Below are 13,231 nucleotides of genomic sequence, written 5' to 3' on the forward strand. Positions count from 1 at the left end.
ATTAGTCATCTGTCCCTTAAGCATGCTGTCCAAAAGCAGCAGTACTAGCACATAATTTTTAAAAACAAAAACCCCGGTGCATGCTCCCCGAGGCAGCTCTTTCCACGAGCAGTGCTGATGGATATAGATTGTCTCAGCACTTAGGGCAGGGTGGAGTAACATTTTATCTATACATACCATTGTTTCTTGGGGTTTTGTTGGTTTCTTTCTGTTAGTTTCAACTACTTATCTGATACCATGGCCCTAGCAGGCACATTGCTATTAAATAAGGTGCTTTTTCTGTGCTTTGGGATGGCTGTTGCAAGCTGGACAAAATGCCTTATAATATATTGCATGTTGCTGTCACTGGCACTTGCATTACTCTGTCATGCAATTTTCTTAGTTTTTGGAGAAGTGAAACTGAATAGAAGCCAGAATTAGCTGATACTGTATTTGACTTGAAAAATCTAAATGGAAAAGTGGAAAGGAAAGGCTGTGAAGGTTACATCTGGGCAGTGATGTGGCAGGCTATTTAAACTCATGTGTGCAAAAAGGGTAAAGGATGTGCATGGTGAGCAGCAGTGCTTGGTTTCATGGCCTGCTGCTCTCTGTCCTTCGTTGTGAGCATGGCTGTGGGTCCATCCCATCCTCTCATTTTATGTCAAGGGAGAGTTGTTCATGCTTCTGGTGGCAAATGTATAAATTCCTGGGTGTTTATTAAATTCATGGGTTTTTATAAGTATCATGTGCAGTTCATTATCTAAAGAGCAAGTTGGCTTAAACAATTTTTCAACTGAACTGGTTAGACACAGTTTTATTGATGAAAATGGATTTTTTTGAATTCATATAAATCATGTCATGAGAAAAAAATTAGGGAATTTTGGAGGGTGATGCCTATCTGAAGCAGCCCTGAAAGTGCTGTGGTGTGCAAAAAGTGAAATGAAGATCCTTCTTCTGGCTTGGTATCTTCCTGAGAGGGTACTCCTCTACCTTGGGATGCAAGAATTGCTTTATAGTGATTGCTTTGCAAATGTCCAAACCCACAATTTTAGTGTAGGGCTGAGAGCTGTTGTGTTGAAACTGAGTGGGAAAACCTGCTGTCTTAACAGCAGAATTTCTGAGAATTTCTTATGTTTGTTCTTGAGGTTGTTCAAGAAAATATGCAGGGGAGAGGAATGAATGGCCAAAAGACAGCATAAATAAAAAATATGGTTAACACACTTAAAATGGGTTGTTTGGGAGGAAGCTCATGGGGTGCATGATGGTTCTGCTCATGTAAGTGGGATCAGCCTTTGGAGGGGAGTTGTACTCCTTACCCTTTTCTGTCCTGCTGAGGGGTCTTGCACCAAAATCCTATGGTGTCAGTAGCTGCCCTGGATGTCAGTGGGTCAGATTATTCCGTGTAGCAGCAATTGGCTGCTCTTCATCTCTAGTAAATCTGATTTTATTAGCCCTCATCTGGCACCTTTTGCCTAGGAGGAAACATGAAATGATAGGTTCCCATCCACTTGTGTGCCACCAATGAGACCTCCTGGGGTTAGAGCTGAGGTGGCATGCAGAGAGGAGATGAAAGGGATGTGAGTGCTCAGGCATCTTGTTGGTACCACTGGGGCTAAAAAAAGATGTAAGGGATGGCAGAAGTGTCAGGCTGCAACAGCACCTGAGATCTGTTGGGAGCAGGCAAGGAGGCATCAGTGTGTAGTGGGAGCAGAGCAAGAAGCTAGTGGCTAGGATCTGTAGGGTGAGCTCAGCTGGAAAAAGGTAAAGCTTGTGCCAATTTAGGAGGAAAGAAGAGTGGTAATGAGCTGTGTAGGAGTTTTAGAGTTGCAGCTGTGGGACCTCTGGACAGTGTACTTTTTGTTTGCAGGCTGAGCTTTTGGATGGCTTTTTTTTGTTACAGCTCCAAGTGCATTCTTTCTTCTTCTCCAGCTCATGGGAATCAGTCAGGAAGGCAGAAGTGCTGTGAAACTGTTCATGCACTGCAGGCTGTGGTAGAAGTCATTTGCTGGCTTCTGCAGTTAGTACTAAAAAAACTGCCTCAATTTCAAACTACATATGAAAAGAAGTAATAGTAGATTCCTTTGCTCCTCTGGGCAGCTGTCCATAAGGTCCTAGACGAGCATTTGCCAGCTTTTTTCGGTTCAAAGCTATAGTGGGATGGATATAGATACAGTGGGATGGATGTTAGCACAGCTGTACGGTGGGATTGGCAGTTGTGGTGTGGTTGTGAGAAGGCCATGGTCAATGAAGTGCCTGGGCTCTGAGCAGCCACCCAGAAAGGAGAATCAGGAAACATGAGGTGTCTTGGCTCATCTTTGGAACACATCTGTAAGGGGCAGGTTGCTTCTATGAGATGGGGTAGGTCTTCTGTTGGACTGTCTGTGTTTGGATGCTGTAATAACAAGGCTTCTATGGTCAGACATAATGATCACAGAAAGCCAGAGGTGTCATCTTGCTGCTATTTCTGTCTTCTGGGTCAGTACATTTCTCTGTAAGCCACAAACCACTTTATCTACAAGTGCTGGTTGCTTTTCTGCCCACAGCTACAAAACATGGGGCTAGCCACAGCAAAATAATTGTTTTCTTGAAAATTCAGTCAGCTTGAAACCTTTGTCCCCTCGTCATGTAGAAGGTTGTGTTGTTAGCAACTGGAAAGGGCTTGGTGCAAAAAGATCTTCGGGGAGAGAGGAGTACTGGAATGTTTTCACTTGTCTCAAAGAGAACTTTTCTGGAACAGGTTTTATTTCATTCACCTTGCTCAAATTTCTTCTTGTCCTTTTACTCCTAAGACTTTGCTTTGTCCCCTATCCTAATTAGAAGTTCCCAGGAATGGTTTTTAGGATGAAAGCCTCCCCACATATGTTACTTTCTACAAATGAGCAGAGGCCTGAGGAGGGGATGTCAGAATGTTGCTAGTGAGAAAACAGACCTAGCTACACTCCTTGTAGCTATTGTGGCATCTCTGAACCCAAAACTGTACCAAGATGGATGCAGTTCCTGCCCCTTCCCCCTTCTTCCTCCCCTTAAGTCAAGCCTTCAAAATTAAATGACAGTGTCAGGAAAGAGATTGTTGCTGCTTAATGAGTTTCAATTGGGTTACAGATTGAAGCCTGACTCCTTGCAATGACAGATTAATAACTCCTTCTGCTGAAGCTTTAGGAGGGGGGATAATTATTTTCTGGGCTTTTTTTTTTTTTTTTTTTTTTTAACTGGAAAGCTCATTTCTTGCTAGTGCCTGAGCCAGGTACTATTACTGTAAATCTTTTTGTAACAAAAGACTTGACATTATTATTTTTCAGACTCTGATGAACTTGTGGCCTCCTGTTTGAGATATGCTGAGTGTTCTAACATGCAAATGAGAGAAAAAGCAGTAACAGAACCCAAGGATTAAATAGAAAGCTTTTGGTTATACACCATAAAAACTGTTGCTGGTCATGCTGCTCTTCTTGGGGCCCACCAGCATGGTCACTGATGTGCCTGGGGGAAAGAATCTTGGTGTTTGGGGTTTTACTCATCTGGCTTAGAAGTCTGTGCTGAAAGAAATCCTTCAGCTCTGCTGCAGGGGACTGGGAGCAGTTGCAGTTGGCACTCTGTTAGGGAGTCACTCCTGTGTGAAGGAAGGAAAGGGAGCCACAGTGAGGCAGGCTTTGTGTCTTTGTGATGGCCTATTGCTGCTCACACCTCTAGGAACATATGTGGTATTGGTACATGTATGGCTTTCACTATTTGGGTTTTACAAATAAGGAGGGAAAACTAAATTTTGAAAAGTATAAAGGAGCTTTTAAGATGTTATTTATAAAGTATTTAACAGCAAGTGCTTTAAATGCTTTAATCTGTGTTGCATGAAACAATGATTATGCAGTAACTAAACTTGAAAACACCTGAGTTGAAATCAGTTGCAGACTGTAATCTCTGACAATTACCTGTGCCCTTTATAACTGTGGAATTTTATTTCTGAGTTGAGATTCTCTTTAAATTGTTTTCTGTAGCTTGTCCAAGGTCTTTTACTGAGTCATTACTAAGGCTGGGGTTGGCTCAGGAGCCTTGACTCATAGTCCCATGCTTGGACCAGAGGCCACATGTGATTACCACAGGACAGCAGCTCCTTCCAGGGCTGCCTGTCAGTTCAGGCTGTTTGACAGATGCTGTTGGGTTGGGGTGTGTGTGTTTTGTGGGTTTAGGGGTTTTTTAATGCTTCTAAACTTTTTTTTTTGGTCTTCTCTGGATTTTAGATTCTAGGGGAGAATAAAACCAGCAATTTTTTTTTTACTGGCTGTCATTTTGCCACGTATTTATTGTCATCTTTCTGTGACTGCCCTCTAGCTAATAGGGTCTACTCATCCCTCCAAATTATTTGGAACAAACTAATTTTCCTATGTAAATGTAAGGCTGTACGTGACTTACTAGTTCTTACTAGTTCTTCAGAAACTAACTTTTGAAATTCCAAAGCAATCTTCTGTTTAAATCTCTTGATAGTTTTGTTTTAAATCAGTCTTCTTCTGCTTTGAACCTGTTCTTTAACCCTACTGTCAGTAAGAATGTACATTACATTATAAAGCATACCTGCCTGCCCCTGTAGTTCATAATTTTTTTTTACCATTTTGCTTTACATTTAAGTATGTAAATCACACAGCATGACACAAAATGAAAAAGGACGAGATCCCTACACTCCTGTGAGCTTTTTGGAACCAAAGGCTTGTGAGAAGGCACAACTGCACTGTGCACAGGTGTCTGGCAGCACAAAGCCAGCAAGTTAATTTGATATTTGGTTCTGCAGAGTCTGCCAATAACTTTTTTATGTAATCTGTTTATTTAAATTCAAAACTATGCTTAGTTTGGCTTATTTTAAAAGCTAATAAAATGCTTATTACAAAGATGCCCTTGATAGCATAGTGCTATGTCTGCCTACAAGGAGGAAGAAGTACCAGCTTGTTTATTGTCTTTTAACTTCCTTATCTAAAATAGCCCTAAGGCAATGACAAAGCATGACCTTGAACTTGTTATTCAGTATTTTAGAGTTTGGATATCCTCAAAATTTCTTCCAGACTTCTAGAATTGGCATCCTCTGCCTTCCTTTCCTGTTGAAAAAGGCTGGTTTTAAATTTTTTTAAACTGAAATGTAGTGGGGATTTATTGTGTGCTCGCACTGCTGAACATAAACTGCTTTCCATTTTTCAAAGTTTGCATCTTCTGCAGCAATGTGACAAGCTGGCAAATGCCACACAGGCAACATTGCACCACTGAGAAAGTAGTTGATGATTAGCTATGCTGAGTGCAAGACAGAATCACAGAATCACAATTAGGCTGGAAAAGACCTCTGAGATCAAATCCAATTCGGGACCTAACGCCACCGCGTCAATGGACCATGGCACTGGGTGGCACATGCAGCTGTTTCTTAAACACCTTCAGGGATGGTGACTCCACCACCTCCCTGGGCTGTCTGTTTCAATGTCTAATCAGTCCTTCTGTGAAGAAATTCCTCCTCATGTCCAACCTGAGTGCAGCTTCAGGCCATTTCCTCCTGTCCTGTCGCTGGTTCCCTGGGAGAAGAGGCCAACCCCACCTGGCTGTGGCCTCCTTTCAGGTGGTTCCAGGGAGTGATAAAGTCCCCCCTGAGCCTCCTTTTTTTCCAGGCTTAACAACCCCAGCTCCCTCAGCTGCTCCTCACAGGACTTGTGCTCCAGACCCTTCACCAGCTCCATTGCCCTTCTCTGGATTTGCTCCAGCCCCTCAATGTTCTTCTTGAAGTGAAGTGCCCAGAACTTGGCACAGGATTCAAAGTGTGGCCTCACCAGTGCTGAGTATATAGAAAATGCAGATGCTGTCAGAGGCCTGGGGTTCTGCAGACACTGGTTTAACCCTTCCTCAAGGGGTTGTGTGGTGGTGCTCCTCTGCCCTCCTGTGCAGGGTGGTACAGTCAATGGCAAGCAAATGTAGGTACAGAGAGTGCGTTGCTAGTGCTTCTGGAGATGGTATGGAACATGTGAGCTAATTTTTTTTTTTAATATACAGTGTTACTGGCTCAGTTCTGGATCAAAAAAAATGCTTGAATTATTTTGTACAAGTGTTGAAACTTCATCAGAAATCACTGTGAAATTTGAAGGTGTGGACTGTGATGTTCCAAGGATGACACTGTAATAGGAAAAATACTTTACTTGTTGATGTTTAGGCTATTTAAAGTAAAACTTTCCAAGTGTGATATCTTACTGCACATAAACATCCAGAAGAAAAATGATCTTTGTGAAAAACACTGTGTATTATTATTAGTCTTTCACCTTGAAAATACATACAGGACTTTCTTTCATCCTTCTTGCCAAGTTTTTTTCAGCTTTGTTTCTTTGCCCTCAAGCTGGTAGAAAGTTCAGTTTGGAAGTAGGGAAGAAAAATCTAGACTTCTAAACATAAGAAATCCTTTTTTTCTCCCCACATTCTTTGTGTGTTATTTCAAAAGCGAGCAGTGTTTTACTCTCCATCACCAAAGAAGCTGGTGTCCAGGTGCATAAAATGGGCTATTCTGCCTCTGTGTGGGCTGCACTAAGGGATGACAAACTCTGTCAAGCCAAGACTGATACCACTGACAGTGTTGCCCAGCTTCACACACCTGTCAGTGGTTTGCTGCAGTGTCACATCCAAAAGATACTACTGTTGCATTAAAAAAAAAAAAAAAAACCAAGAGAAGTGCTAGTAACAAGTGTTTTATGCGATGTCTCACAGTACCTGCTCTCCTGTACTTATGTGGAATTAGCTGAATATCTCCTGGTTACCCCTTTTGCCTGCTTTTAGGGTCAGTGGAGGACCAAGGCAGGTGGCAAGTGAGGGTGGACTGAGGCAGTAAAAGCAGCCCCCTCCCAGCCTGCTGGATCTCTTTGGCTTTTATGATGAGACTCATTGCTATTTCTTTTGCTCTGACTTACTGAGTTAGGAGAGCAGCCCGTCATTTAAGCAAAATAAAAACCCAGCTCCAAAGCAATAGATAGCCCCAAGACCTGAGCCAGAAAGCAATTCAGGTGATTTAAAAGAAATGTTTGCAGTATGAGGTGTCTGTCTAAGGGCTCCAAATGTTCATGGGAAAGACCTTAGGAGGTTTAGTCTTGTCCAGCCCTTTGCTCACAGCTTGGGTTGCTCTTGGCCATACTCAGGTGAGTTTTGGTTATATGCAAGGAAGGAGATGATGCAGCTTTTGTGACAGCCTGTTCTGGTGCTTAGCCACGTCCTTGTTTCAAAAAACAAGCCTTGCCTAATTTTTTTCACCTACATTGCAACAAGTTTGTTGCCTTTAGTGTTAATCACTGTGCGCTTTCCAGAAGATTCTGTCCCTCTCTTCTCTGCCTCCCCAGAGAGCAGCTGCAAACAGCAGTAAAATCTCTACTAAGTCTCCCTCAGTTTGAAGGTTGGAGGGGAAGGACCCTCAGCTTTCAGCACCTGGCTCTTTACCAGAAGTGTGTTAAAGAAACTGTATCTAAACAGGTTTGAGCACACGGATTGATCCACTCCACTGATTCACAGATCAAGCTGAATTCACTGATCAAACTGTGTGATGTGAAGTGGGAATGCCTCTGGTTCCTGCCAGCTGGCGCTCCCTGAAACCTCAGGGCTGCTTCAGCAGGGAACTGGGCTGGAAATCACCCAGGCCACAGCTCTTACCAGATAAAGGCACTCGTGGTTATGTGTGTCTCTCTGAATTCACCTTCTCGCTTCAGTGACTTCTGTACTCAAACAAAACCAAAAGTAACAATGACATTTTAAATGGTGTATTGTTAGATTGGTGTTGACCAACCCGTTTGCATCAAAGGAGGCTTAGATTGGATATTAGGATTATTTTTTTTCACTGAAAGGGTGGTCAAGGATTGGAATTACCCCAGGAGGTGGATGAGTAACCATCCTTGGAGGTGTTTAAAAGATGTGTAGGTGTGGCACTTAGGAACATGGTTTAGTGGTGGACTTGGCAGTGCCAGGTTAACAGTTGGACTCGGTGATTTTAGGTGTTTTCCAACCTAAATGATTCTATGACTATGTCTGAAATCTCATATTTTTTATTATCAATAGTGATTTGTTTCAGAAGGGACAAAATATTCCCAGAATTTAACGCTTCACTCTTAGTAAGATGTTCTTTGCGTACAGCCTGCATGATCAGCATTGTATAGGCAAGCTGCTGGCACAAATGCTCTCTATTAAAAGTAAGAATGTAAGTCATGCATACAGGTTATTAGGTATTTGTTTTTGAGATAATCCTTCGTGAGAGTCTTTGAGCAATGATGTAAACTTGCCTTTGCAATAGATACCACAACCCAAAACTTTGAAAGTAAGGCCCTTCTCAAATTTTGAAGTATTTGTACCCATTTAGAGCTTTTTCTGTCTTGTTGCAGTCTTGCAATAAAAGGCAGTGCTGGATTTATTTGGCCTAGAGGTTCTTTTTTAGAAGAGGTAGAGTGTTCTTAAGCAGTCAGAAAAATATTTGCTTTTGTTCCAGATTCTCCATAAGCTCTTCAGCAGTAACCCCTTGGGTAGGAGTAACACAGAGTTTATGTACTGATTCCTCTCTATCTGTTCCTAGGTTCCAGCAGCCATTCCTTGCTTCCAAATAAATAACAGAGCTATACTGAATTTTTGCTTATGTTAACAGCCTATAAGTAAGACTTAGTCTAGGCTCATCCATTGAAAAATTCCAGGTATCTCTGTTTCTATTCTGTTTTTGTCCTTCAGCTGCAACTCTGATGTTTCAGGAATGGTTGAAATCAAATATCCAGAGAGAATTACGGGGGATGCCCTGGTCTTTGTATAACACCTAATGGCAGACAGCTTAGGAGGGCACCCTTCCTGAGGCTATAAATCAGGCAGTTTCTTCTGCCTGAAAAGCATTTGGGGTTTTAGTTTTTTGTGATCTTGGGGGAGCTGACTGAGCTGTCTGAGCTTTGTTAATGTCATATTATCAAGTGAAATGCGATGTAGAAATCACATAACAAGTCCAGTAACTTTTTAGTGCGTAAAAGATGCAATGTTCATTAGAAAGCAGAAAATTCTTCCAAATAGTTTTCTGTGAAGACTTCAAATATTTTTAGAAAAAGCACTAACGAATTTCTGTTAACTGTGTGCTTTAATGTCTCCCTTCAATATCCAGAACCTTTTGGTTTGGGAATACATGATGTATATAGCAGTATGCCGGCACCTTTGTAAAGTCAGGGAGCTTTCCATTCTTCTAATTCATCTTTTGAACTAATAAATGTCTAGTATTTTGCTAATGAAACTGGCTGTGGAATTTGTGTGTCTCCTTTGGGCCCCTTTTGTTTTGATACATGTTTCCATTAATGACTGAGCTGTGGGTGGCTTTACCCACTTGACTGCTTCTGACAGCCTTTTGCCTCAACAAAGGTCCAGGTGCATCCTGCTGCAAGACAGCACCCTGACAGCAGAGACCCCATCTTCCTGAACTGCATGGTGCTCAGTATAAAAACCTCATCCATTTTGCTGCTTTACCAATAGGAGGTGAATGAAAATTCCCTGTAGCTGTGCAACTGGGCTATGGGAGAGTGAGGGTATGGGATAGAATGTTTCACTTCAAATGAGAAGCACCAGTCATGAATATAATTGTCATATAACTGGTATATCTTATAATGGAGGAGAATGTACAAGTGGGTTGTAGCCAGTTATATAGTGCAATCGCCTCCTGCTCTCAGGTTTCTCCTCCTAATGCAATAGTAATGTGGTTTCCCATCTGCTTTTGCAATGCATTCAATAAGGACAGTCTCTGACCCTAAAAAGCTACTCTAAGAAGTGTCCCCCTCTCTATTCTCAGCTAAGTAGCAATATTGAATTGGCTTTATGCCACAGCTATGTGTAAGCTCCTCTGTACAGTTTTCTTTTTGCATTCTGATTTACTACAGGATTTCTGGCTGATGCTGGTTCGATCGATTTTTACCACAGTCAGTTTTCCTGATGTCTTCTGTGAGTGTAGCTCTTCCTAGTTGTGAGTAGGGTGAGAGCAGCACAAAGCTTAGGCTGCTTGCCTGGCTGGGTTGGTGGAGAGGTCTGTAGCCATAACTGGTAGTGCAGGTGGCTTAGAGGTGACTGGCTGTAGACTGTCAGTTTGTGCAGAGCTGTGTTTCTGCCTCATCCATCATATGTAGCTGCAGAATGCTCTGGTGGTGTTAGGAGATGCTCCTATAAATATGTGTATTTAAATTATTAGCATTGAAATTTCAGTAAGTAGATTTATCTTGTTTAGGAGATTTCTTCCTGTGATCTCGCTGAGTATGGACTTCCCTTTTCTAAATAAAATGTATCTTAACATTCCAGTTACTTTGGAATGATCATGTTGCTGCTCTGTTCTTAGAGAAGGAAGGCTGGAGATAAGCCTCCCACTAGTGTCACAGCTGCCACCTGCTGTATCTTCTTGCATTAAAACAGTTTTGTGGCTATGAACTTCAGGAGAATGAGGTGTGCTCCTTTGGTTGGCTTTTTGGGGGCACAGCTTGGTTACCCTTTGCACTATGTCATGACAATAAGTCTATTTGGGGGGTTTTGTTATGTGTGGCAGATTTTTTTTGTTTGTTTTACCTCATTTATTTTTTGGTTACTATCTGTCAGCTTCATTTACTACTGGGGAAACTGTGGATGCAGAGGGAGGGTCACAGGGAGCAAACCCAACACTTTCTACTGACTCTTCAACAAAAGCACCAAACATCCATCTTCATCTTGCAGTGGTCTGGAACAAGGATTAAATTGCAGATCATCCTAAGGCAACAGGGAGCCTTTAGTAAGTGGGTATCAATTTGTTTACTTACCAGACCAAAACCACTTTGACTGTTCTTATATGTTCTCTCTGCAGATGTTCTTTTCTTAGTACATTGTAATAGGAATGGTGCTCAGTTAGAACTTTGTGCTCCTCCAGCCCCTTGGCATTAAGTTAAGAATGACTCTGATGCATTTGTTATTGATAGTATTTTCTGGTTGGATTTTCTCTGCTGCCTAAGTGATTTGTCCTATATTCCTGAAACCTGGGTCTCTTATGATTGCTCATTTACGCCTTATTTTATTTTTGTTTATATGAAATGTGGAAAATGCTTGCAAATGACATGAAGTAGTTTCTTTGTGCATGTCATCTGTCTCTTAGTTTAAAAGTTTGTGGAGTACACAGAAGATTGTGCAGCAGGCATTGTTCACTTGCCTAGAATTGTAAGACTAAAAACTGTGTTCTTGCTGCAGCCATCAAATAATGTGGCAAACACCACCATTCCAGATCACGTCACGTGTTTTCCAGCAGTCGTTGTTTCCTGGCAGTAGTGTGTTTGCTAGGTTCTGTCCTTAGGCAGGTGAAATGTATTTGATGTGTCCTAATGTTCAGCCTCTCGGGTGACCTCTGTGGGGGTTTACACTTTAGAGGTGTGAGGAAGACAAGAACTGAAATGGAACCTTTTTTTTTGTCATTTCAGTCAGGTACCAGATATTTCAGATTCACTGGTAGTTTTGATGTGCTCAGGGCCTCTCTTCCCCTGCAGAAAACTGAAAGTACCAATTCACTTCAACATGTTTATGATGCCCATATGCTTGTAAAGTTCATGCATGACCCCTTAGATGATGTTTGAAACTTAAAGAGCAGGAGTAGCCAACCAGCCTCATGGGTTTTTACCTCTCTTCCAGGACTCATAGTCGGGGTGATCCTGAGGTATGGAACTCCCTCCACGAGTGGCCATGACAAACCATTCAGCTGCTCACAGGAGGACAGGCCCTTCACCACCCTGCTGGTCAATGTCAGCGGCAAGTTCTTCGAGTACACGCTCAAAGGGGAGATTAGCCCTGGCAAGATACACAACGTGGAGCAAAATGACATGTTGAGAAAGGTGAGTGAGGCTGTACCATTACACATGCTTGGCTAAGTGTTCCTCCTTCATCTGTGCTTCCCTCCCTCCTCCCCCCTCCATCCTGCTTGAACCTCAGGCAGTGTCAAGCATCAGTATTCCTGACAGAAACAGCACTTTAATGCTTAATTCAAAAGCACCTTCTGTATTATATCACTGCTGGAGAAAACTGTGCTCTGTTACATGTATGTGGTGTAAGACTTAATGTATGTTTCTAGCATCGGTAGAATTTACAGAGACCAGCTGAACTGGAAAAAAAAAAAAAAAGCCTTGTTCTGCCTTTTTTGAATGCAAAGTAAGGAAAATGACAATTTCTTAGTGAAAAGTAATTGTTCCTTGTTGTTTTGGTCTTTTTTTCCCTAGGGTTTTAAAATCTGTTTATTGTCAGGAAATAGTTACCCTATAAACCACCAAATGAGGCAGTCTGGTGTTGGAAGTAAAATTCACCTATCAGCAGTTATTCAGATGTGTTATTTGCCTTTTTATTCAGTGTCAGGAATTAATCACCTTTTGTGTGTATCAAAGCTGGACTTTGAAGCACAGGATTGTGATCTAAAAGTACTTCTTTCTGCAGAGTATGGAGAGAGCTTAGCTGTCTGTGTGTATCTGTCTGCTGTAGGTATCTCAAGTTAGCTGAAATGAGTCCTACTCTGGGAGGGCACAGTTGTAGTGTTTGTCTTCTAACCTGTGCCTAGGCAGGGAGTGAAGAGAGCCTAGTTAGTCCCATATGTGTGAAGGTATTCTGATTGCATTTTAACTTGTTTTTTTTGTTGTTGTTCTTTAGTGTAGTGTAGTCCTTCATGGATATCTGGAACTCCTACTGAAATACATGGAAGAGGTGTATGATCCAAATTTCTGAAAACCAGTCTTGTTTCTGACTTGATTGGCTTACAATAACTGTTCAGTGGCTAAATTTGCACAAAAAAGTAAGCTAAAATAACATTTCATCTGCAGCTATACCAATATCAGGTATCACAATAACAGGAGAGATCTTCTCCAGCATCATTTCTGCTAGAAATTTTTAATTTAAAATAGGGGACTGTGTTTGGGACTGCTGCCAGATCACGAGTGACCAATGCAATGCCTATTCTTTCTAGATGCTATTTACCAGCAGGAGCTGCAGCTTTTTGCTGCCATGTACAAATAGAGCTGGCCAATGTTTTAGAGGCTCAGCTTATCTATTTCATCAACCAAAAATAGTGGTTGTCAGAAAATGAATGAGGAAAAAGCCCTAACAATTTGTATTTGTCTGTTTCTAATTGAAATTTTATATTTTATTTTTAGGTAACATTTGACCCAGAAGTTTTCTTCAACATTCTATTGCCTCCTATTATTTTTCATGCTGGTTATAGCCTGAAGAAAGTAAGTGAGATAACTTCTGAGGAGAAGAGATCATT

At 41.7% G+C, this 13,231-nt stretch overlaps 1 protein-coding gene across 4 annotated transcripts in view; it reads left to right on the forward strand.

Moving 5' to 3' along the window:
• The window catches only part of SLC9A7 (solute carrier family 9 member A7), a 69,127-nt gene that overhangs the window by 20,618 nt on the left and 35,278 nt on the right, over positions 1 to 13,231 (forward strand). For 3 of the 4 annotated variants that reach the window (XM_059839426.1, XM_059839424.1, XM_059839423.1), the window contains exons 2-3: positions 11,617 to 11,816; positions 13,119 to 13,196. In XM_059839426.1, the coding sequence (XP_059695409.1) occupies positions 11,617 to 11,816; positions 13,119 to 13,196 (278 nt within the window). The remainder of the gene's footprint in view (positions 1 to 11,616; positions 11,817 to 13,118; positions 13,197 to 13,231) is intronic. The other variant, XM_059839425.1, reaches the window with a different exon arrangement.

Source organism: Haemorhous mexicanus, chromosome 2 (assembly GCF_027477595.1).
Source record: "Haemorhous mexicanus isolate bHaeMex1 chromosome 2, bHaeMex1.pri, whole genome shotgun sequence".
Taxonomy (NCBI): domain Eukaryota; kingdom Metazoa; phylum Chordata; class Aves; order Passeriformes; family Fringillidae; genus Haemorhous; species Haemorhous mexicanus.